The 25418-nt window shown below is 38.8% G+C and overlaps 1 protein-coding gene across 2 annotated transcripts in view; it reads left to right on the forward strand.

Annotated features, from left to right (window-relative positions):
* KIF13A (kinesin family member 13A) overlaps window positions 1-22639 on the forward strand; it is an 85733-nt gene extending 63094 nt beyond the window's left edge. For both annotated transcript variants that reach the window (XM_056854166.1, XM_056854165.1), the window contains 19 exons: window positions 32-205; window positions 1241-1392; window positions 1665-1797; window positions 1892-2038; window positions 3627-3665; window positions 5466-5565; window positions 6375-6501; window positions 9156-9211; window positions 10286-10410; window positions 11020-11196; window positions 12603-12695; window positions 12825-12977; window positions 13488-13565; window positions 14816-14860; window positions 15369-15480; window positions 16212-16360; window positions 16840-16953; window positions 18215-19268; window positions 22296-22639. In XM_056854166.1, coding sequence (XP_056710144.1) covers window positions 32-205; window positions 1241-1392; window positions 1665-1797; window positions 1892-2038; window positions 3627-3665; window positions 5466-5565; window positions 6375-6501; window positions 9156-9211; window positions 10286-10410; window positions 11020-11196; window positions 12603-12695; window positions 12825-12977; window positions 13488-13565; window positions 14816-14860; window positions 15369-15480; window positions 16212-16360; window positions 16840-16953; window positions 18215-19268; window positions 22296-22579 — 3312 coding nt within the window. In that variant the 3' untranslated portion in view covers window positions 22580-22639. The remainder of the gene's footprint in view (window positions 1-31; window positions 206-1240; window positions 1393-1664; window positions 1798-1891; window positions 2039-3626; window positions 3666-5465; window positions 5566-6374; window positions 6502-9155; window positions 9212-10285; window positions 10411-11019; window positions 11197-12602; window positions 12696-12824; window positions 12978-13487; window positions 13566-14815; window positions 14861-15368; window positions 15481-16211; window positions 16361-16839; window positions 16954-18214; window positions 19269-22295) is intronic.
* The last annotated feature ends 2779 nt before the right edge of the window (window positions 22640-25418 follow it).

Genomic DNA, 25418 nt, shown 5'->3' on the forward strand with positions numbered 1-25418 from the left:
CTTACTGAATTTCAGGGTTACTGTTTTCCAGGTAAAAATTAAAGAGGCAACAGGTCTACCATTGAATCTCTCAAACTTTGTCTTCTGTCAATATACCTTCTGGGATCAATGTGAGCCAACTGTTGCAGCGCCAGTTGTAGATCCAAATGTGCCTTCACCTCTAAGCAAGGACGCCCAGTTTACAGTAACTTTCTCTCATTGTAAGGTAATATTTTGTGGTTTTGTTTTAGAATATCATGAGAACACATTAAATCTAAATATGTAATACCATTATCCTGCATGGATAAAGGAAAGCTTGTTCACTTACCATAAAGTTCCTTTCTCAGTGGTCCTAGGGTGGGGCAGTCATGACTCATAGGTTGATGCTCCCCCTGGAGGTAGACAGGGCCATCAATCTTTTACTGACTCCTAGTAGGAGGGGCTTATCCCACAGTCCCCAAATTGGTCCTGGAACTATGTTTGGCAAGGCCAGAAAGGAGAAGTTGTAGTGGAGAAGCGTGTACAGGAGTTGGTCCAGCCACTGGTAGTTCATCCACTTCTATGGCTTGTGGACAAACCTGGGGATCTGTATGGCGCAAGTGGCACGGATGCCAGCGTAGGGTTCATGCCAGCTCCTAAGAACATTCGCCTCCTCCCTCAGGATTGCACTGTTGGTCTGGCTTGGGTAGGGCTGATAAACTTGCAGATTTCCAAAAATTATTTCTTAAAGACTTATCTGAGAATCCAAGGTGGAATCATCTACCTGGGTCCAAGACTGCCCAGGGCTTGAACAGTTTCTATAATCCTATATATAATGCAGGCATCAGGGAAGTGATCAGTTCCTGATCTCTCCATTCAAGAGTTCTCCCCTCCTTGTTTAAACCTTTTCCCTCCCGTTTGGGTAATAATTTCATGCTTCCATGCTACTAGTACCACTGGTAAATTTTGCCATGCCATTAGTGACCTCAGACACAGAACATCCATATTTTGCCTCTTTTAAATATAGAATATTAACTATTAAATTTGTTGTATTCCTCAACATAAAATGTTGGGGTTTTGATTGTTTATTATGGATATGGAAATGAACATATGACTAGACTTCTAGAATTAGTTCTTTCCACTAGGAGCTTTTACCACATTGCCAGACCTGTTATACCTGTTCGAGCATACAAACTGAACGTACACTGTATTTTTTTAAATTATTAACCACTGACCAAATGTATGAATTAACTTTACTGCAATAAATATTTCCACTGTTTAGGATTACGTAGTAAACGTAACAGAAGAATTTCTGGAGTTCATGGCAGAGGGAGCACTTGCTATTGAAGTATGGGGTCACCGATGTGCTGGAAATGGCAGCTCCATATGGGAGGTGGATTCTCTTCATGCAAAAACCAGGACCCTGACAGACAGGTAACACTAAGCTTATATTATCCTGCTGGTGGTGAAGCCTCACCACAAACAGTATGTTTCAGGGAGGTGAGGGGAGAAAGCTTGCATGTGCCATGAGTAACTGGAGTGAGAGAAGAGAATAATGGACGCAATAAATATACGAGGGATGTAGAGAAGGGTGCACATAAAAGAGCATGTGTAGGAAGGAGAAAGAAGATGCTTCTAGAAATGTTCTACTGATGTATTAAGCAGAACGTTAGTGCTGTTCTTACTGCTTTTGGGATTGTCTTTAGGTGGAATGAAGTAACACGGCGAATCGAAATGTGGGTTTCAATTCAAGAACTGAATGAAATGGGGGATTATGCAGCTGTGGAACTCCACCAGGCAAAGGATGTAAATACAGGAGGGATTTTCCAGCTTAGACAGGTACAGTGTATTTTTCTCCATCTAGAAGGCAATGTGAACGAATCAATCGTTCTTTGTTATGCTTTAACATTTTTTTTTCTGGTTATGTGACCAGGGCCATTCTCGTAGAGTTCAGGTGACAGTCAAACCAGTGCAACATTCAGGAACGCTGCCGCTTATGGTGGAAGCCATTCTCTCCATTTCCATTGGCTGTGTGACTGCCAGGTCAACCAAACTACAGAGGGGCTTAGACAGTTACCAGGTAGGATAATGGGTGTGAACTACTGAATTATTATAGTGTGATACAGACTTACTATTTGGTTTTTGCTCTTTAAGGATACAAACTAAGGTGCAAAACTTCCTTTGTATCAGTACTCTGAATGGCATTAATGTTCAGTGCACAAAAATAGTCTTGGATGATAGTTCACTTGGTGGCTCCTTATCTGCCATTTTTTCTCTACCTATTACTATTTTTTCTCATGCTTGGGTCATTTGTTTAGACTACTATGACCACCCCACCCCACGTATTTCCTTTCTTGGGTCTTTGCCATACCCTACTATATTGTCACTATGTCTCCAAAAAGGGATATTGAAGACCTGAAAGAGGTGCAGAAAAGGATAATGATCATGAGGCTGATGTGCCTGTCGTATGAGGCCAAGCTAAAGCAAACTGAGCATTTTTTGTTTAGAAAAAAGGTGACTGATAGGTGACATGATAGAGGTCTACAAATTATGCATTCCACTGGCATCCTCCTCGCTGGAGGCTGAGTGGTGGTGGTCGTGCTATGTAAAACCACCACTGCTGCTCATGGTACATCCTGCCCTGGTAACAGCAAAAGGGCACATTTGACTGATGGTAGCAAGAAGTTCCCAAACACTCCACTCAGGCCTTGCAAAACCAAGTCACTTCCTCCAGAAAGAAAATACATCAGCCCACAATTAAACAGAGGAGCTTTCCTCTGGCTATTAGTGACAGGAATTGGGGCCTCATGGTTCAGAATGCAACTCTTAGGATGTGTATATTATGTGATATTAACATGTATTTTTAAACATATACCATACCATGTAACTCAGGTGATTACGGTCACAATGGGGCACTCATAAGGTGACTGTGAAAAGGGGAATGCAATTTTTGTCATTGCATTAATAATGTCAGGGCACTGAATACCATGGCCACTTTTAGTCACACAAGTTAGACAAAATAACCAGTTAAATTTAAAAGTCTTCAAAAAGAGAAAATTTAAAAGCCCCAACACAAATTATTTTATATATTACTAAGGAACAAATGTTCTCTGATCTGGGATGGGGTAAGCCAACAATGGTTTTAGTTGCTATATTCAAATGGTGTTGCATGGGATTTTTAAAAATAAGAGTCTATTACTTAGCGCTATAGGTATAGTTTAATGTGCACATTCTCTAGCATACGATGGGTGAGCAAGACTTAGACAGCTCTGGTGATCTGTCATAGGAGGACTAAATCTAATATCCTCCCCTCAAATATGTGATCAGTGCATCACCATTAAACTGTGTGGAAGCCGTTTTCATCCAGTTCCTCTGCAAAAATGAGGAAAGTAATCTGGTGAATGATGGCTTTGTGTAATCAGTATTGGTGTGGAAGTCCTGTTGCATACATTGTTCTGTTAATGATAGAAGGGGGTGGGGCACCCATTTGGTTTTCCAGCATGTTAGTGGGCCACCGGCAGTAACATTGGACCTGATGTTAAACTTGGCAGATTGTTTTTAATCTAATCTGTGTCTGTGTTTCCATTTGTAAATGCTCTTTATTTGTGGTGTGTTACCAAGAAAAATGCATGTTCTTTATGTTTACAAAGTTTATTTTTTTCTACCAGAGAGATGATGATGATGGTGGTGATATGGATAGTTATCAGGTATTGCTGCTGTTGCTGTCAAATCACATGGCATGGGGCACAGCTAATGCTAATAGTTGTTTTCGACTCTGAAGGGGACTGTAGATGACTACTGGTACATACAAAAAGCTTTAAAAGACTGTCTTCCTTCAAAGATTTCTGTTGATTACAGAACAAACCATTTCAGTGTAATTGGATTGTACATTGAGTTTTCTCATGTGGCATCCCTAACTGTCTTTGCATATGTAGGTGAGCTGTTGCCCATTATGCTGAAATAACATTTTGTTACTTTAAGGTGCCACTAAGACTCCTGTTTGTTTTTATCAATGCGTTAGATGTCTGTAGATGTAAGTTACGTGAGAGAAGGATTTTGCAGAAAGCTAGAACTTTTTCTTCCATCATGTAAAATCATAATTGTATGTAAAATAATTATTCAGCATCCATATTTGTAATTGATTTTATTAGATCACAGTGGCTTGGTTCCCACTAAATTTTCCACTAACAGAAGGCACTTATTTCATTGGAACATAACTTTCTTGCCTTTTATCTGCTTTTGCAGTCCGCTGAAATGCTGCTCTTGGGAGAGGAACAGCATGTGAGACACTTTCAGTGCATTCCTAAGGAGAGTTACTCCAGTCTAAGCCCATTGAAATGAATAGGCTTAGACCGGAGTAACTCTCCTTAGGAATGTTTGGAGATTTGCATGCAGCATGAGGTGGAAGTCACTGGCCTTCTGATAGTGGAAAATTTAATCAGGATCCAACCCAATACGTATTATGAAAAACAAAAAAACATAAACTGTCAAATTAGTTTTTAATGTTCATCCTATATATTTTACTTGATTTACAGCAGCCTTAATACAGTTGTCCAGCCTTGAAAGTGGTTTAATTTTTAAGAAGCAAAGCTAGCGGTAGCACAAATTCAGACATTCCCTAATAGCCTAATAAGCTGTACAGTTGTTCCAGAAACCTAAAGCTCAAACTGCCGTTCTAGTGGCAGATCTGCTCCAATCGCTTGAAAACAGGAGGCGTCTAATTTAAGGATCAAAATGGTGCACAGATAAAAAGGAGATGATTCCTCCTAAATACCTGCTCCTAATTTCTTTGTAGCATCTGTCTGTTCCCCATCCCACATTTTTTTTGGCTGATGGGAAAGTGACATTGGGGTTCAGATGGGGTGGTGGTGCTGCAGGATTAGCATGCCCCACCCACATGTCCCCTTAACTCTTTAAATTAGATCTCTCCCATCTGCTTCCTACATGTGTGGGGCAGATCTGCAACTGTCACGTATAATTTGAGCTTAAACTAGCTACTAACTTTCTGTAAGCTGTTCTTGGGGCTTCCTGATAATGTATTATGAAGAAAGGATCCAGAATTTCTATAAGCATGATTGCATGATGGAGTTTTGTTTGCATGGGGCTTATTTAGTTGCACTGCTGGCAGCTACTAGTAATTAAATGTATGCAGATTTAAGGGTACTTATATCGGTATCTCTATAATCATCTTCAGTTCCATAGGCTACTAAATAGTTCCTTGGCCACTGCATTATTTTTCTGCTTGAATTTAAATCACAAATGTATGCAAGATGAAGTACACAAATAGTTTAGATTATGAAAAAGATAATTCTGGCTTTTCATCTTCTTGCCACTTGCAAATTTGTCAAACTTTTCTTTGGTAATACACTATTTAATCGTCTAAATAAGTCGTTTACATTTTTCTGCATCTCTAATCAAACTATTGAATAACTTCTCCAATACAGCATAAAAATGTTTGATTTAATTTAGTATATTTTATGTTCAAGCAACATTTTTCTCTTCAACAGGAAGAAGACTTAAACTGTGTGAGAGAGAGATGGTCTGAGGCACTAATAAAACGGAGAGAGTACTTAGATGAGCAGATTAAGAAAATCAGCAATAAACAAGGTTTGTACTCATGGTTTTACTTACTGTACAAGTACTTTGTCTCTTTTTAACAAATATACATTATAGGTTGAGTATCCCTTATCCGGACTGCTTGGGACCAGAAGTGGTCTGTGTTTCAGATCTTTCCGTATATTTAAATATTTTGGAAGTTTTGCATATATATATCTTGGGGATGAGACCCAAATGCATTCATGTTTTATATATACTTTATACACATAGCCTGAATGTAATTTTAAACAATATTTTTTTAAATCTTGTGTATATTGAACCATCAGAAAGCAAAGGTGTAACTCTCTCACCCAGAATACCTGTATCAGCTGTTAAACAAGAGCAACAACAAACAAACAACTAACTAGCAACTGCAGGCTTTCAGTCTCCACCTGCGATGCAGTGTACACTATTTTATTTTTTTTAAGTTAGAGGAAACATTTAAAGCAGGCAACATGGATCTGTCTGCATGCCAGCTTGAAGGGTCCAGTTTTTGGATCAGATATGGGATGTCCAGATAAGGGATACTCTACCTGTACAGGTTTTTGTAAATATATCATTCAAAATCTGTTGATCTAGAAAGGAACTTTCTTACGTAGTGACAGTTGTGGTAGCTTTGACGAGCTTTAAAGTGAAGACTGAAAATTCATCTCCAGTGGTAGAATTACTATTGACTTCACTGGAAAAGATTTTTAATGTGTTTTATTCTGAACACAGTTTGCTACTGTGTTGCTGTAAAATACTGAGCAAAATGTATCTTAAAGGCCATGGATATAACCTGTTGTACTTCTCTTTCTCCCCACCTCCTTCTTGTGTTATAGTAAAAACGGACGATGATGAAGAAAGAGAAGCACGGCTTGTAGAGCAGTGGGTGGGGCTAACAGAAGAGAGGAATGCTGTGCTTGTCCCAGCACCAGACAGTGGGATTCCAGGTGCGCCTGCAAATTGGTAGGTGGAGAAATCATGTATATTACAGTATCTTCGAACTAATGTCTGGTGGGTGTTTGGGGGATGGATAAACTGTTAGATTGGTTCTTGTAGGTTATCCGGGCTGTGTAACCGTGGTCTTGGAATTTTCTTTCCTGACGTTTCGCCAGCAACTGTGGCAGGCATCTTCAGAGTAGTAACACTGAAGGACAGTGTCTCTCAGTGTCAAGGGTGTAGGAAGAGTAATATATAGTCAGAAAGGGGTTGGGTTTGAGCTGAGTATTGTCCTGCAAAAGTATTGTCCTATAAGTATCAAGATAATGTGCTAATGAGGGTATGGTATGTTAATATGGAACCATTGTATCCTGAAGTGATCTGTTAATGTGTGTAATCCAAAACTAATCTGTATGGCTATTGTTGAATGTTGTCTTTGTCTGGAGATTTTTCAGGGCAGGAAGCCAAGCCTTATTCATTCTTAAACTCTCCTCTTTTCTGTTAAAGTTGTGCTGATGTTTATGAATTTCAATGGCTTCTCTGTGCAATCTGACAAAATAGTTGGTAGAATTGTCCAGTCTTTCAGTGTCTTGGAATAAGACCCTGTGTCCTGTTTGTGTCAGTCCATGTTCAGCCACTGCTGATTTCTCAGGTTGGCCAAGTCTGCAGTATCTTTCATGTTCTTTTATCCTTGTTTGTATGCTGCGTTTTGTGGTCCCGATGTAAAGTTCTCCACAGCTGCAAGGTATACGATATACTCCTGCAGAGGTGAGGGGGTCTCTTTTGTCTTTTGCTGATCGTAGCATTTGTTGTATTTTCTTGGTGGGTTTAAACACTGTTTGTAGGTTATGTTTTTTCAAAAGTTTCTCCATCCTATCAGTGACTCCTTTAATAAATGGCAAGAATACCTTTCCTATGGGAGACTGTTTTTCTTGAGTTTTCTGATTTTTGTTTGGTTCAATGGCCCTCATTAGCACATTATCTTGATACTTACAGGACAATACTTTTGCAGGACAATACTCAGCTCAATCCCAACCCCTTTCTGACTATATATTACTCTTCCTACACCCTTGACACTGAGAGACACTGTCCTTCAGTGTTACTACTCTGAAGATTAGTAACCTGAATTAGTTTTGTATATTATTAGTGGAGCTGACAACCTGAAATGTGCTTAAATTGAACATTACCTGTGGAATGTACAACCTGAATTTGTTGGATAACTATATTTTGAATATCAACTTGTAACTTGAATTTGTTTGACTTATCCATAATTTTAATTTTCTGTAAGCACATGTTTAAGTTGGAACTTTACCTGGTGAATTGACAACCTGTGTTTTGTTTGCCTAATTTAAAGAGAGTGACTTTAGAAATCCACAATTGTATTTAACAGTATTTTTGATAAGAAGTACTTTATGCGTTTGCATTTATTATAGGGTGACAGCAGGTGTTGAAATGCTTTAGCTAAAGGAAGAAGCTTGTAACCTTTTATATTTATAATAGAAATGGAATGTGTTAACAAGAAATACAGTAAAACAAAAGCAGCCTGCATAATTGAAGCTGGAAAAAATGGTCCGGAAGAAATGAAAATATTGGCTCTTTTAAAAATAGTGTAACATTTCAAGAGAAAGTGAGTGAGAGGACATACTTTGAGAGTGAGATCTTGTATTAGCAATAGCAGTGAATCCCAAGCCTTGGTAGGTAACACCTGATTGTCTTCTCTACCTTTTTATTTTTGTTGTCCTAATCAGATATCAAATGTGTAGTTTCTGTGCCAAATGCATGGAATGGCATGTTCTTTACTGAAAAGCAAAATGTCCAAGGCTGTTCTTTCCATGTACTGCCTTAAGACAGAACCACACAAACTCCCATCCTTTTCTCCCAAGGTTAGACTCTAAGCCAGTGGTTCCCAAACGTTTTGGGCCACCGCCCCCTTGGTTCCACAAACTTAACCCCAGCACCCCCTTACCTTATCCTATAAATAGCATTATTCAAATAGGGGTTTGCATGACTCACTAAAGAAGCTAAGAACAATAATTTTTCAAAACAGTAACAATTAATTGCACATCGATTCAAAATCAAATTAAAATGTTTCAGTTGACATTTATGCAGCAAAACTGATGGAACTTGATCCAGTGGTACCAGCTCTTCAAAGTCTGGGGAAAAATTCTGATCATTTCCACCAAATTTGCCAGCATGGTGCCATAGCTTGATCTATTGTAAATTAGTGAACAACACAGTTGAAGGGGCCCACCTCTTGCGCCCCCCTGCTGCCCCCTTGCCTCTTAGTACCCCCCTAGCTAATTCCACCCCCCAGGGGGTGGTACTGCCCACTTTGGGAACCACTGCTCTAAGCATTAACAAGCAAATAAAATCAGGGATGCAGTGTGTTGTAATTTTCTTATTTTATGTTCTAATTGTGTGTTTCTTAAATGCTGGTGTATTTTAACTTGCAGTTTTTATCATACATGGAATGTGCCATGTTGCACAATATAAAATCATAATTATTAGCTTGATAAGTGCTGCTAATGAGCACAACACTTTATACATCTCATTTGTATGAATATATACTGCTGATTAACTTGAATTACTGGCTTTAAAAAAAAGAGACTTGAGTTTTCCAATAAAGTACTTATGCATGGATATGATTGACTATATTGACAGAGGTGCTCTTTTACTGTTAGGATCCCACCTCCTGGAATGGAAACACACGTCCCTGTCCTTTTCCTTGATTTGAATGGTAAGTTACAGCTTGCTACAGGTGTGAAAGGCATGAGCTAATGTTGGTGTTTGAGTGCTTTGAGTGAAAATTAAGAGAGAGAGTTTTTTTTAAAAAATCATCTGGTCATGTGACTTCATAACTGAAGTGAGTGTAGAAAATTATAGTTTGCTTATCATATATGTAGAGAAATAAAAGCATGATTGTAGAGCTCGTTCAAAAGTTAAAACCATTTAAGTACTTGCAAGACTTTTCAAAAGCAGGTGCTCTTTGAAATATAAGTATTGTATTGATCCAGCTCTTGGCAGTAGAGACTTATTTATAATGTGAAAAGATGCATTCTTTAAATGGCATCATTAAAAAGACCAAAGTGCTTTTTCAAACATTTGTTTGCTGCATTTTCTTCTGTTTTCAGGTAGCTGTTTTGTATTAAATTGATGTTTACAAATGACATATTAAAATACAGCGTTAGTTATCAATATATTTGAAGCCTTGTTTTCAGTTGTGATTTCTGTTTAATGTATTTAAGATTCATATATTGAACACTGTGGCAGAAGGCAACAGTAGTCATACTTCTACCTGATCTTTTCAATATCAATGTCCCATGGATACATGGTTACAATGCTTAATAGAATATTCTGTCCTTTTTGATGGTGCCTTTGCCTTTGTTCTCAACCACACTTTCCACAGGGCAATCTCTTCTAGTCTTCTTGTCTAAACGAGTGTGGTTATTCTTTCAGGGCTCCATGGATGCCCTGAGGACATATCCATATCCCCCTGAAACCCTACATTTTGAGACTTCATAGCACAAATGGGACTTCCTGATTATAGCTGAGCTGTTGTTTAGGGTTCCAGGTGTATCTCTCCCCTCTTCTCTCCTCTTCCTTCCTGATAGCAGAAAGGCGGCTTTGGTGATACAATAACAACTAGGGTCATGACTTGACCACAGCAGTGATTGTTTTTGTTCTTTGCTAGCTTTGCTGTGACCCTCAGAACAATACCACCACCACCTGGCTCTGAGTTAACCATTAATAGAATTGTTTGATGCTAATACTTGCTCTACTACTTGCTTTAATTGTGCTGCTTTTTTGTTAGCTGATGACCTCAGTGCCAACGAACAGCTTGTAGGTCCGCACGCATCAGGAGTTAATTCAATACTACCGAAGGAGCATGGAAGTCAGTTCTTTTATCTGCCAGTCATAAAACACAGTAGTGATGAGGTAAATGATTAGCAAGCTGTCCTGGACATTTGATTTGTGGCTATCATATTTGTCTTTAGTTGACCATCTCCTGCTTTGCTTTGATCGAAGATGTGTACAGACTGTATTTTGTTTAAGAACAACTCATTAGCAAAGTGGGAGATGATTAATTACTACATGAGGTGAGAGACTGTATCGTGTGTTTCCAAGAATAACAAAAAAGTAATTTTCATAAGAGCCATTAAACAAACACTTAACAGAAGATCCTGAATAAATAGGATTAATGGTTTTGTTCATGGGTAGCTGAGTTCTTTCTCGTTGACAAATACTGTTATTTATTTATTTAAAAATACCTTTACCAATAAGTTTTAAATAACAGCTTGAGATGCATTTTTTGTGGGCATGTGTATATTTTCCTGAGAATTGATTCATTCTTCCAATCTTCTAGATTGGAGCCATTCTTTCTGTTGATAAGTGACTCACTGTCACCCCACCATAGTGGAAATATTGTTTTAAAGATTTTTATTGAACCTTCTGTCTTTCTTTCATTAGGTATTTTTTGCATTTCAGAGGTAGGATGGAACAATTTATGTTGATTTCTTTTTATTCTCTTCTGAAATGTGCTCTTAGGTTTCAGCCACTGCTGCCTGGGATTCTTCTGTGCATGATTCAGTTCACTTGAATAGGGTAACACCCCAAAATGAGAGAATCTACTTAATAGTGAAGATCACAGTTCAGCTTAGCCATCCTGCCACAATGGAATTGGTGTTACGTAAAAGGATTGCAGCTAATATTTACAATAAACAGGTAAACAGATTCTTGCAATTCAGTTTTATTGTATCATGTTTTGGCTGTATCTCCTCTATACTTTATCATCTAACCTGGTAAGAAAAATAAGAAAATCAAAATTAGGATCTGTGTCCATGAAATACTCTAATCTGTAACCTAGAATTTGGTACAAAATGTCAAAAATGATGTGCTTGATATCAAAAATACCAGTGTGTTGATTTGGATGTTTAACTTTGTCCCTTTCTTATCTCCATGGGCAATAATTACTTTATTGTAGAAATAACTACAAAGTTTGAGCTCTGCCTTCCTGTGTATTACAGCATTTGTATATTTTGTATTCCTTTGGGGGAATTAATAATTAGGGTATTTAATCTGGTTAACATTGGTTTCCCATCACGGCACTGATTTGATTCATACCTGTTTAGCTTCAGCACTGCTACTGCATATGTTGTCCTGTATCCATTCACATGTAACTAAAGGAACAAATGTGTGCTAATGGCCAACGGCACGCAATTTTCCTACAAGGAAACAATATCAGTATCAAAAATGGCTGCATGTTGAATGGGTTTGAGACCCTAATCCATTTAGAGCCAGCATGGTGTAGTTTTTAAGAGCGGTGGTTTGGAGCGGTGGACTCTAATCTGGAGAACCAGGTTTGATTCCCCACTCCTCCACATGAGCGGCGGATGGTAATCTAGTGAACTGGGTCGGTTTCCCCCTCCTACAAACAAAGTTAGCTGGGTGACCTTGGGCTAGTCACAGTTCTCTTAGAGCTCTCTCTGCCCCACCTACTTCACAGGGGGTCTGTTGTGGGGAGGGGAAGGGAAGGTGCTTGGAAGCCAGTTTGATTCTCCCTTAAATAGTAGAGAAAGTCAGCATATAAAAACCAACTCTTCTTCTTCTAATATAGGTAGGATCCAAATGTGTCCTTGTGGATTTCTGTGCGCACATGGGGGAAGGGGTTTTATATGTTGTGGACTTCCTATTTGAATTTCAGCCCTCATTGTCATATAGCACTTGTTTCTGAGATCCCTGAGTCTCAGAAGCAAGTTTTAGGCCATTGGGGTCGGACTGCAAAAAACAGGGAAGGGGGGAAATATTTGTGTCCTGCCACACATGCTGATATTTCTCTTCCTCCAAGGGAGAACTGCTCCTTAGGGTAGGATATATGTCTGTCTTTCCTTGGTTCTTCAGATCCAACTCTGTGTTTGACGAGAAGTTGTCAAACAATGTCCCTGGGAGGGATGCAGTGTAATGAACTGAGCTGTGTATTGTTCTTGAAATAATATGTACTATAAGACTACACATAAGAAAGGTGTTTCAGAGCTGCTATTTCTCATTGTATTTTTAGTAGCTTGCTTGAATGATCAAGCTATTTACTGTGTGAATTCTGTATTTTTCAATTTTTCTTTTGCCTTTTTTAGAGTTTTACCCAGAGTCTGAAAAGAAGAATATCATTGAAGAATATATGTTATGCTTGTGGTGTGACCTATGAAATAGTGTCAAATATACCAAAGGTACATTTCAATGTATTTCGGTCAAGAGGCTGAATAAGTGGGAAAAGTCACAAGGGAACTACGTAGACGTCTTGAAGCATATTAGCAAAAACTGACGAATGTTGCTATCAATTTGTGTCTTGATTTTAGGCTACAGAAGAAATTGAGGACCGAGAGACTCTGGCTCTGATGGCAGCCAAGAGTGAAAACGAGGGTACTTCTGATGGTGAAACGTACATAGAGAAGTATACTCGTGGAGTATTGCACGTAGAAAATATTTTGAGTCTTGAACGACTAAGACAGGCAAGTAGACAAGAGGTCTGATCTGTTTAGTATAGCTCTTATGGCCATTAGGAATATCTCTTATTTTCTTTTTTCTTCCCCTTTATTATGGGGTAGTTCACCAAGCCCTGACCTGGATGGCCCAGGCTAGCCTGATCTCGTCAGATCTCAGAAGCTAAGCAGGGTCAGCCCTGGTTAGTATTTGGATGGGAGACCACCAAGGAATACCAGGGTTGCTGTGCAGAGGAAGGCACTGGCAAACCACCTCTGTTAGTTTCTTGTCATGAAAACCCCAAAAGGGGTCGCCATAAGTCGGCTGCGACTTGATGGCACTTTACACACACACAGTTCACCAATCCCAGTTGATGTGATTTTCCATTGGAAATTTAATTTAAAATCTGTTTATGCAAAAGTAAAGAATTTTTATGTACACAAATGTATCTTTACAAGTCTGTTCCAAAATAAGCTTTAATTGGCTATATTTATAGTTAAAATTATATATTTCATGGGTTCCTTGTTGTCTTAATACAGGCTGTCACAGTCAAAGAAGCTTTTTCTACCAAGGCTCGACACATACGGAGGAGTGTTAGCACACCTAATGTTCACAACGTAAGATGCTCTTACAGTGCGACATCTAGTTGTGCGTGTTAAGACTTTAGGCAGAATTCTGAAAGTAATTATGTGGGACACTTTTCAAATATGTAGGTGCCAGGGGAACTTGGGGTGCCACCACTGAGAAGCCACTGTCTCTGGTTAGTGCGCACCTCAGTTTTGTGGGCAGAGTCACAGCTAGCAGGGCTTGGGATGTTGGCTTTAACGGGTCCATTGGACAGTACAGGAGAAGGTAGTGCTTTGAGTTACCTATTCCCATATCACTGGAGGCTATAAAAATGTGCTAGTATTTTGAAAGTTGCCTTGCAATAGGCAGCCAATGCAAGTCTTTTCAACATGCAGGTAATAACAGTTCCTGTATCCCCTAAAAGCAACCTAGCTGACTCATTTTGGACTAATTAGAGTTTCTAGAGTTTTCAGCAGCAGCCCTGTGTAAAGTGCATAATAATCTAACTTGGAAGTTTTGAGAGGATGAATCACAATGACCAACATCTCAGCTTTCAAGGAGTGGCTGTGTATTCAGCCAAAGCTGGGGGGAAATGTGCTGTGTGCCACAGAAAATCTTGAATCTTCAACTGTAGACCAGGTTCCAGCAGCCATCCCGAAGCTACAAGCACTTAAAGGGGAAGTGTAATATTCTCCTGGACGGGCTGACCTTTCCGTCCCTGATTGGCTTTATCACTGACCAACATAATCTCATTAGTATTGAACTTCTGGCAGTCATGAGAATATCATTGGTGATTCTCTCTCCCCCCCCCCCATTGCCTATAACCAGGCATGAGCTATAAATCAGGGGAAAAAGCAAAGTTAATAACACATACTACGCTTTCACACATGCCAAATAATGCACATTCAGTCCACTTTCAATGCAGCTGGGTTTTACTGTGTGAAATGGCAAAATCCACTTGCAAATGATCGTTAAAGTACATTGAAAGTGGATTATTCAGCATGTGTGAAAGCACGATTCCACATAACCCTCTGCTAAAGAAAACCGCAAAAATTCACCCAAACTTGACTTGCCCACACAGACCAAAAAGAAAATTAAGACTTATGCAGGCGGATAAATGGAACAAGAATCACGTTCTCCCTCCCACCCAAAAGAGAGAGAGAGAGAACCACAGTTGCATGTTAGCGTCTTGGATTTTAAGTTTACAAAGGCTGGTTGTAGGAGGTTTTGCCAGTGATGCCACAACAGTTGTAAATTTAGCATTAATTTGATTTATGCTTGTTCATTGTTTATGTTTTAGGTATCTTCTAGCCGCTTAGATCTGTCTGGCTATGATGAAGATAAGGTATGGAATTCAGAAAATATGAATTAGGGGCCTCAGTCTTTTATAGTATTTGAAAATGTAGTAGAATAGAATTGTGTTTTCTTTAATAGTGCAAGAAAGACTTAATTACATTTAATCATATATTATTAATTGATTTCTGGAAATAAGTGTAAGATGTTTAGAACAAGAATGTGGAATTTGATGTTACTGACCTTTAAAAAATCTAATTTCTGTTCAGCTCTAGTTATTTTTAACCCTGTAAATGATATGTTTTCAGTTATTTCTCTTGGGTTAGGGGCAGAATACATTAGTGTTAACAGGTTACTAAAACATAGAACTATTTAAAATCACAACTAAGAATCCCCCCTTTTTTTTATGAAATGAGGAGGATTCCTGGGTGTGTTTATAATTGACAAAAAAGCTATTAGAAAATGTATGTCAAAGAGAGGAAATTGACTTTTGAAAGAAACTGAATTATTGAAATGCTTTGCGAATTATTCCTAATTTTGTTTGTTTTTTGTGGCTTCAGGATTGGTCAGAAGGTCCGATAGATATGTTAGATTGTTCCACCAGTTATCAAGACGTATCGTGTTATGGAACTTTACCCAGGGATTCACCTCGCAGAAGTAAAGATGCTGGTGGTAAGTGTGTGTGTGTGTTTAATTGGATAAATATGTGTAGATAATAAAAGAATGAAAATGAGATGTATAGTATAAGGAATTATGTTCTTTTTTGTTTACTGCCTTTAAATTTCTAGTTATATTGTATTGTATTAGCACACAAGATATATTAGCACACAAGGAAAGCATTCAGTCCAAATCCGTTTAGAATTTAAATCTGCTAACTTTATACCGTTTGTTCATCTTACTTAGCACTAAACTGTATTGACTATTGGTGGATTCCAGCTGGCCCAGGTAGCTTGCTGCTAGATCTCACTGAAGGGTTCATCTCTCCAGCTTTATTTACCTACACCACTCCCTGGGGAATTTGTTTTGCTGCCACCAGTAGGTTGGGAGTTAGAGTTTTACTTGTATGGTAACCTGCAACCCAGACGCTCTATTTCTGTCTCTTGTGTAAGAGACTTTTCTTCAGATCAAGTCACCCTCCTACTCCAAGCCACCATGTATATAGAGATAAAACTTGGAAAACTATTTGAGTAGTTCAAATCCAGGCAGTCATCTTCCTGCTGTATCATTGTGATTTCATGAGCTGAGTTAACCTTTTGTTTGGGTGCATGGCCATACACTCCCCAACTTTATAGCTACAGGGATCTGTACTGCTGAGGATCTATTGCTCACTGTCTTTCTCATAGATTGATTCAGTTCGGTGTCAGAATAGTTAATCTATTGGGCATTTTTTTATATTCTGCAAGGTTCTGTTTTGGAGAATCCACAGGCATCAATCATCAGTCCATTTAAAGCATTTTCTCCGCAGCCACCCAAGTTTTTCAAACCTTTAATGCCAGTAAGAGAAGAGAACAAAAAACCTTCTCTTGAAACTCGGCCTCTACTTAGCAAAGAGGTAGGTAGAAGAAATTTAAGTAATAATAAGCTTTTTGACTGTTGATGCATTTAGGTGCAAGTAATTATTTTATGTATCTAGCAAATAGCTTACAGCATGCATTTGTACTAAGAAGCCTTTGGAACTGTGGGAATCCCACAATAAAAATTTAGCACATCTTGTCCTCTTTCATTTGGAATAACATTTTGTCCTCCATTGAATAATGCACAGTGCTATTCATAGTTTAAAGACAAACGTTGCATGTGAGTCTGTGTCAATATCCTTAAGTCAGTTTATGTTAAATTTCAGGATCGTTTTTAGAAAGTGTTTCAAATTTTCTGCAATTTAATGCTTTTTAGTCAGACATCATTGCATGGATATGGCAGCTTAACTGCCTACCTACTTGCCTGCCTTGTTTTAATAAGCAATCCTTCTGTCCTATTAATTTGCATGGGTTTAATGTCAGTATGTTCATCGTATGGTGTGTTTGTGTGTCTCAGTCTTTGCAGAGCATGCTGTCATCTCAGGTATATAACATTGGCTGTGTTGAGCCCTCAGGAAGTAATACCAGTAGCATGCCAGTAGAACACAATAGCGTACGTGTGAAGAAGACTGTAAGTTTTGTTGTGGTTCTCTATCATAATGCCTGGTGGTGGATTAAGGCCCTGTTACATTAATTGTGGAGGACATTTGTTTTTTGAAAAATCAAACATATCCTGCCTTTGAGAAGCTAACAAAATGTATAGTTAACACAGCACCAGTCAAATAAATAATTGATAAAAAGTGTGCTTGCATGTTTCTTAACCAAATGCTAATTTTTGCATGAATGCTTAATTCATTTCATTAATAATATAATTCAACCTTTCAAGGTGAGAAGTCTCAATGTTCTCTTACCAAGCACAGTCTGTTGGGCTAAAGATTGACTGATAAATGTCAGAGCTCATGAATTGTTTAATTATTTATTTCAAATTATTCAGAGTTACAATATTCCTGCAAGTGTTGTTAACATTAGTTCTGTGAGTACGAATCCACTGTAAATTACATTTACTTCTTTGAAAGTAGCAGCTGGGAGTCTGAGAGATGTAAGCTTGAATCAGCACTGTCCTTTATCAGATATTCCTCTGTGTGCTGCTTCTGGGGGTAATGTAATACATGGGGGCAAAGCATCTCCAAGGGCTCCAGGATAATATGTCTGATTTTAACTAATTTCAGTCTAGATTCAGACCTAGATTTGGAACAAAGAATGTTTTGATTGCACTGATGGGTGATCTGTAATGTAGTTCGAAGACAGAATCTGCAGCTGAATGCATCAGCCTGATTATTATCAGGCCAACAGGAATACATCTTGTCTATTTTAATACAGCTACATTGGCTGCCAGTTTGTTCCAAATTCAATTCAAGGTGCTTATTACAACCTAAAAATCCCTTCATTGCCTAGGACTCGCATATCTGAAGGACCATCTCCTCTCATACCTCCTTGTGTGCCAGTTACAGCCCAGTAGCTGCCAGTTTCTAGCCCCCCCTTAAGATTGCCTACCTGACATCTGCCAGTGTCTGTTCATTTTCAGTCATGGCTCCCATGTTGTGGAAAGGGTTCCGTGAGGAGATGAGGAGGGTACTGACCTTAGAAGTTTTTTGGGAAGTGCTATAAGGCTGTTTTCAGCAGCTTCTGTGCTTGTAATTCATCATAGTTGCTCTTCAGTAGCAATATGGTCATACTTAAAATTCAATAACCAGTTAATTTAAAAAGTTCTCTCTTTTTTGAAGGTAATAGTAAACAGTCCTTATGATGAAGTAGGGAAGAACATTTTTGTGAACATAAAACAAAAGCAATTTTATAAAGAAGCAACTTGTCTCTCTTTAACATTTTCACAGGACTCAGAAGAAGACGATGAGTTGGAGGCCATTAACAAGAAGCCTTACGTGCCTGAGGAGTTTGCAGATTTTAGTGTTTATAATGCTAGTCTGGAAAGCAGGGAATGGCTATCCTCTAAAGGAGACTTAGTAAATTCTCGGATCCTTGAGAAAGAGGTATCCCGTAGCCCCACCACTAGCAGTATTACTAGTGGCTACTTTTCTCACAGTGCCTCAAATGCTACTTTGTCTGATATGCTGGTTTCCTGTAGTGATAGCACAGACCAATTAGCAAATCAAGTTAGGGATTTGGACTCTAGTGACCATTCTGCAGCCCATCTCTCCCATGACTTAAGATCTTCAAACAAGGACGCTATGGAGCCAGAAAGGGGCTGGAGTAAAGATAAGAGAGCTGTGTCACCGCTCAAAGGAAACAACGCCTTAGCAAGAGAGAGTCTGTTGTCTGAAAGTACCACCAATGTAGATGCCACAAAGTTGCAAAGTTCAGTTGAGGATTTTTCAGATAATAAAATTGTGGAACGTGGAATTGAATTTACAACTCGAGAAGTAACAGTTGAGCACACTTCAAACGTTTTTGAAGATTATGCTTTTACAGAGTTCATGGGTGTTGAAGATGGAAAGGAACTTGAATGTTCGGGAGTGCCACAGTTCAGTTCTAGTGGCTCTTCTAACCGAAGAAAAAAGCTTTCAGCAGGTCCCACAGGTTTCTCAAAAAAGAATTACAACAAGGACAAACCAGTGAGCCAACTGGAGCCTATACAGGTGGAATACCAGCAGGCAAGCAATACTGAAAACCCTGTATTGGCTGTCATATTGAAAAAGGATTCATATTGCCAGGTGTATGCAGATTCCTTCCTAGCAGATGACTTCACTGGAAAAAATAATTTGGGTAGCTCTGGTTGTGAAGATGCTACTGCTGAAGAGTACCCTAACTGGTTGGCAGTGGGGGAACAAGTGTGCATTGGAAACAATAAATCTGGCACAGTGAGATACATTGGGCCAGTGGATTTTTCAGCTGGTACTTGGGTTGGCATTGAATTACATTTCCAGATGGGTAAGAAATTGTTATATCCTTAATCCATTTAGAATTCTGCAGACACAAATTGTCTAGTAATATCTGCATGCTCCTGTAATCCAGGACAGGCTCTAACCCTAGCCTGGGAATACAGTAATACTGTCTTTTTTATGTATGTTTCTGCTTTATGGATTACTTTCTATAGTCTAAGCATTAAGAAATAATTTTCCTTGGAGGGAGAGTCATTTCCACCTCTAGTGGTTATTAATTTATAGCTTAAATATAAAATTGTGAAAAATTCAAGATACAAAGTATCTTCAAGCTTTGAATTTGAGTTTTGATTCAAAATTTTGACATTTGAGTTGCAGAACTGCTGTCATCAAAAGTATATTTCACACATTGTGAGCACTTGTCCCCGTGGTAATCCCATAAACAACATCCACAGGCGAGTAGTCCAAAAGAGAGTTGATTTATTAGAAAACCTACAGGTATACAGAGCTAACAGGTAAATTGGCACGAATGAGAACTAAAGGCACAGCTACAGGCCTATATGGAAGAGCATTGGTCATATCAGATAGTGAGGCAGCCATGGCAACCCCCCCCCCCCCACGAGAGCAGTTCCCACAGAGGAAAGGAATTTGGCAGTTACCAGGCTTGGCCTTGGGACGCACCTGCCGGAATCATAACACACACAGTCTGGCTGTCTCAGCAGAGGGCAGGCCTGACACACACTGAAGACAATTATTTTTGGTTGGAAAACAAATTAATTACACAAGTACGAAACACACTTGTTAGCTGTCAGATCCTGGTTAATGCTGATTGCTGTCTCATCTCAGCTGTCAAATACTGAAGTGACTGTTGCTGAAAATTGTAGCATGTCTAAATACTGAAGTTAAGCTCTCATATAAAGCCCTCTTTGCTCTAGCAGCAAAGAAAATTCAGGCTAGGCTGGCCCAAAGTATTACAATCAGTCAATCAATCGACCTTTACTGGCATATAGTAAGAAACATAGCATAAGCAGTGCACAAAATTCTCTGTCCATATATTTTCAATTTAAATATAATTTAAACTTTGGTCCTAGTCTTCACAACTTCCGCCAGAAATTCCGCCACCTTTGAAGTGACTTCAGGAATAGAATCATTCATTAAAAACCGGCATACAGAGGATTCTTGGCTAGATTTCATTTTATCAATCAAGGGTAAAATTGTTTTCTTACGAGGGCCATTGTGCAGATGACCATTTATGATTATATGCTGTAGCGTATCGTGTTGGCTCAGGCCAAATACACATAGTCTTTTCTCAAAGGGGATATTTTTAAACCTACCGTTTAGTACCTCCGAAGGAAGGGCATTAAGCCTAGCAAGCATAAATGCCTGCCGTTGAAGGGGTTCCTCAAATGTATCAAAGTACTGCTGTAATTTCCCGTATTTAACCTGTAAACCTAATTTAAGAGGGGAGCATGTTGGTGGAGTAAATGGACATATTTTTTGTTCTTGGTCTAAAATTCTTTGTTTAATAGTACTGAATGCTGATTTTTCATCTAGCATTGACAGTTCTGCTAAGGCAGTACCAATCTGACCAAGTTTAGCTAAAATAGTGGACAACCAGTTAACTTTGTAAGTGTCTTTTAGCAGATGGAACATAAGGGTTCCTTGATTTGTCCTCAAATGGATTTTAAGCCAGTATTTAAAGGATGAGATCCAAGCTCTGGTCTCCACTAAATTTTGGCCTGTTTCTAGGCATAGAGTCACATATGGAACAGATTTTGGTATTTCTAGGGTTTGTCTCAAAGATTTTCCCTGAATACTCTCAACAGAATTATTTAGGGTTGAAATCCAGATTGGGATGCCATAAAAGAATTGCCCAAGGATTTTAATGTTGAAAATGTGAATGGCCGCAGTGATATTTTGGTTACCCTTGGAAAAATAAAGTTGTTTCAGTTGAAGTGCTGAGTGTCTGGCCAGTTTTGTCACCCCTATCTCTGTGTCCAGACCATGATAGGTTATACTTATATGTGATGCCTAGGTATTTTTAACTCTTAACTTGTTCGATTGAGATACTCCGTTTCACCCAAAATATGACAAGCGGTCAGAACTGAACTGCATATCCCATCTATAAATGGTTGACATGGTAAGAAGTGAGATTCTGTAGTCACGAAGATTCTCTAGTCATTCAGGCAAGCGCTAAAAGCTACGATTTCAAGTTATGAGCAGTTGTCTTATGTTCAATATTTTCATAAATTTCAGCGGTCTAGAGAATTTTTTCTTTCTTCCTCCTTGAGTTTTAATTTGGTACTAAAATGTAGATGTTATCAAAGATTGTCATATGAACTTATAGTGTTTTTAGCCTAATTTTTGTAATGGCCTTTGGCCATATGCAATAAATTTAAATCAGTTAACCAAAATATTCCCTAAATGTATACACATCCAGAGAATATTTGAAGAGCGTTAACTATCAAATTCAAAGCTTGTGACGTAGGGGTGGAGTTATTTGCAGTGGTTCTCAGTTCAGTAGCACTCAGGTATTTAAAGATAAAACAAGACAAAAGATATTGATACACAACAGCATTTTGTGTTTATTAGTAACCAATAAATGCCCTGAAACACTGCTTCCTTCTCCCCCACCCTAACACTTTGTGGTTTGTCCGTTATGTTACATGACTGGCAGGGTCAGTTAGCTCAGAGAAGACAGAAGAAAGAGGGATTTGTGTATCAGTGCTCCTTCTGATCAGGAGCACTGCATTTACATCCCCTTCCAAAACTGCTTTATTTGCAACAGCTTTATTTGCATAGCAGAGCTGTATTATATTAGCTTGTGTATATTTACCTTAAGCAATGCATTCACTGCCATTAGAATAAGGTTCTCAGTACAATATTATTTATAGGTTTCTTCTTCCTGAATCTTATTACCACAAGTATGAAGAAATGTTTTTCCAGAATTATTCCTCTGATGGTTGCAAGCAGCTTAATTTGCAAAATAACTTTTAAAACTGGCCCTGCAGTGGCGGAATACAGTTCCACAGTGATAATCTAATACTTTGTTTTGTCTCTTTGTTTTTGTCTTAAGGGAAACATGATGGCACTGTAAAAGGCAGAGAATATTTCCGCTGCAAGCCACGACACGGGGTATTTGTTCGTCCTGGATGTCTCACTGAAGCGCCAGTTTCCACAACGACATGCAGCGGCACTGCACAGTCTCAGGTATTCTCCTCCAACGTGGAGAAGTGGAAGGATGCAGTTCAAGGGTCACCCTCTTCCAAAGCTGGAGCAGCAGCCCTCTGCTCATCAGGCGATGCAGCAGCTTCTGCTTTTTCAAGAAAACAGGAGATCAGAAAATCTTGGATTAACTAAAGCTGCGGTTTTGTTTTTGCACTTGCTGCACAAATCACTGTGTGGAAACACTTTTACTTTGAAGTGTCTGGGGTAGTTTTAATTCTGTCCTTATTGAATGTTTGAATCATGGACATAATTTTCCAGTTCTTTTTTTAAAAAATAAATAAATAATATATGTGTAAAACGGCTGTATCATTTGTCTGCCAAAAGGCAAACATGACTGTTCACTAAATTACAGTTACTTGTAGATACTGTGAGGTACTTGACTGTTTGTTACTCAGCAAATTAGATCATATTTTAAATAAATATTTTATTGTGCGGGAAGGCTGTACATATGTGTCTGAGGGGGAAACTGACAATGTGCTGTTAATTACCAAAGAACACACTTGCTGTTTATCTCGTGTTTATTTCACGTTTGTTTAAATTGAAGGCTCGGGGCCATATTGTTAGGCATTAAAATTAGGCCCCATGCCGCCTTATATCCTGTGTTTTAATAAGCACACTGAAGAGACTGCGTTTGTTTTGTTGGGGGGGGTTTGTTTTTTTTTGGTCTTCCTACGGGCCCTGCCACTGTGCTGACTTCTTGACGTGTGCTGAAAATATTAAAAAATGCCTACAGCTTGCATGTTTGGTGCTTCACGTGCCAACACAGGCCAGCCAAGCGATCTGAATGCAGAAACAGTGTTATTGTACAGAAGGTGGACAAAATTTTCAATAAATGGCTTCTTTGAAAACAGAGAGAGGAATCAAGGCAGCCACAGTGGATCACTGCTATTAAGCCCATTCTCGTGTTTGTTGCTGGCTGAGTCCAAACTGAAACGAAATGTCCTGAGCTGATTTTAATGTGGGAAGTTAATTTTTAACTGTGGATTTGGGTATGATGCTTCTGAGTCCTTGGCAAGCTATTCCATGTATAGATGCTGCCTTGGTAAAGTAGCCAATGGTAATAGAAGGGTATGTGTAGCCTGCCATATTTGTCCTTTATTTCTTGGAAAGTAATTGAGATAGTGGGACCTTAAAGAAAAGCTGCTGTTCTTTGATTCATATATATATATATATATCTAGTAAGCTGACTTAGTATTTTGCTATTTACTGTAAAAAGTGTATATTATATTCTATTTCTGCTATACTGTATTTAATTGGTACAGAACATTTGTGTTAGAATACAGATGATTTACTTCATTTATAAAATCTGTGCCTATTTGACTTTACACTCTGTAATATAAGACTGTCAGATAAAGGGTTTAGTTACTAATGTGTTGCGTCGGCACATGTTGTATTTACTTCTTAATATACATGTTAAAAAAGACAATAGTGTATTCTAAAATGGAGTGTACACATCAGTGATTGACTCAAAAGCCCCATCCAAAGTAGTAGTTTTTCTCTCTCTCAAAGATTATGGGAAACATAAGATGCATGCTATTATAGGTAACATTTCAGCTTATAAATTTAGATGTCTGTGTGTTTACAGAATTATAAGAATGCTTCCATGCATTTTTAAACTTTCTTAGCCTAACATAGATCACCCTTGTATCTGCATGCTCAGTTGTTTGCTTCAGCAGTAAAGGTTCAGCACTTCTCTCTACTGGCTGCACACTCATGGCCCATTCCTTACCTTTTGGTGGCTGGGGATGGTGTGGCCAAAGCACCACAGCACCCCCAAACCCATTTCCCGGTTGCCAAACGGCTTTAAAAAGCCTTTCGCCGGCTTTAAAAAATTTAAATGGAGCATTTTGCCCCATTGAGAACAGCATGACTTCACCTGCAAAAAAAGTAGTCGCAGCAACGCCGTTCTCCCTTTTGGCGTGCCGGGCCGAAAAGGGACAGGAAGCTGCCTGCTGGCAGCTCCACACCCTGGAAACGCTCCCTGGGACACTGGCATGGGCCTTTGCACCAATGGGATGCCAGCGAAAGGCCCAGCTGGCATCCCTGGGTGGTGTGCTGCAACAGCGCCAGAGACTGACATCCGGGCCTCCCCACCGGTGTTGAGGCCACTCTGTGCGGCGTAAGCCCAGGCGCCGGTACAGGGGGCCCCAATGCCAGTCCAGCACCTTTTTGGCCTCCTAAGGACTTTTGCCCTTGGAGGTCAGGAATGGGCTGTCAGTGCAGTATAGCATAAATTGCTCCTGTTTCTTTTGATGTTTTGCACCTACTATAAAGTGCTTTAATCCAGTAAAACTTTTCAGAATGTAAGTGCAAATGAACTTATAACAAAAAATATACGCTAACCTTTTGTCACAGTAGCAGGATGGGAATTACTGCAAATGATTGTAAATACATTTTTAAATTATCTGAATCAGTAAACGTAAGGGCAGTTTTAAAATCAAGGCTACAGTATTTTGTATTTTCAATAATACCTCTAATCATGACAATCCCTGAGGTAGAATTTCCAAAGAACTTAAGACAAAGCAGTGTGAAATAAGTAGCGTGCAGTTGGGTTGAGAGATGAAAGCAGTATTTGCAACAGCCATTAATTTTTTGTCATGCATTTTTGGTGTAGATTCTAGAGTACAACTTTTAGTTGCAAAATTCAGTTCTAATATTGTACACATACATCTGATCACATCAGTATGTGTGTTCTTGTTGGAAAAAATAACCCCTGTAAACTTTGGGTTTTTTAAAGAAAATCTTCAGATAATAGTTGGGTTCAGTATTAAGAGGAACATTTTAGGAACGTATATGTAAGGATATAGTATGAAGGCTTTGGAATTGATTTGTGTATACAGCTGTCTCTTTTTACTGTTTTATATTAACTTGAATATGTATATAAGCATTTTGACTAATATTACCTACCTGTAATGTATTTTTATATTCAGAAAATATTTTATAGGAATAAGTCACATATAAAACATGCTCA

The sequence above is a fragment of the Euleptes europaea genome, chromosome 8 (assembly GCF_029931775.1).
Source record: "Euleptes europaea isolate rEulEur1 chromosome 8, rEulEur1.hap1, whole genome shotgun sequence".
Lineage (NCBI taxonomy): Eukaryota > Metazoa > Chordata > Lepidosauria > Squamata > Sphaerodactylidae > Euleptes > Euleptes europaea.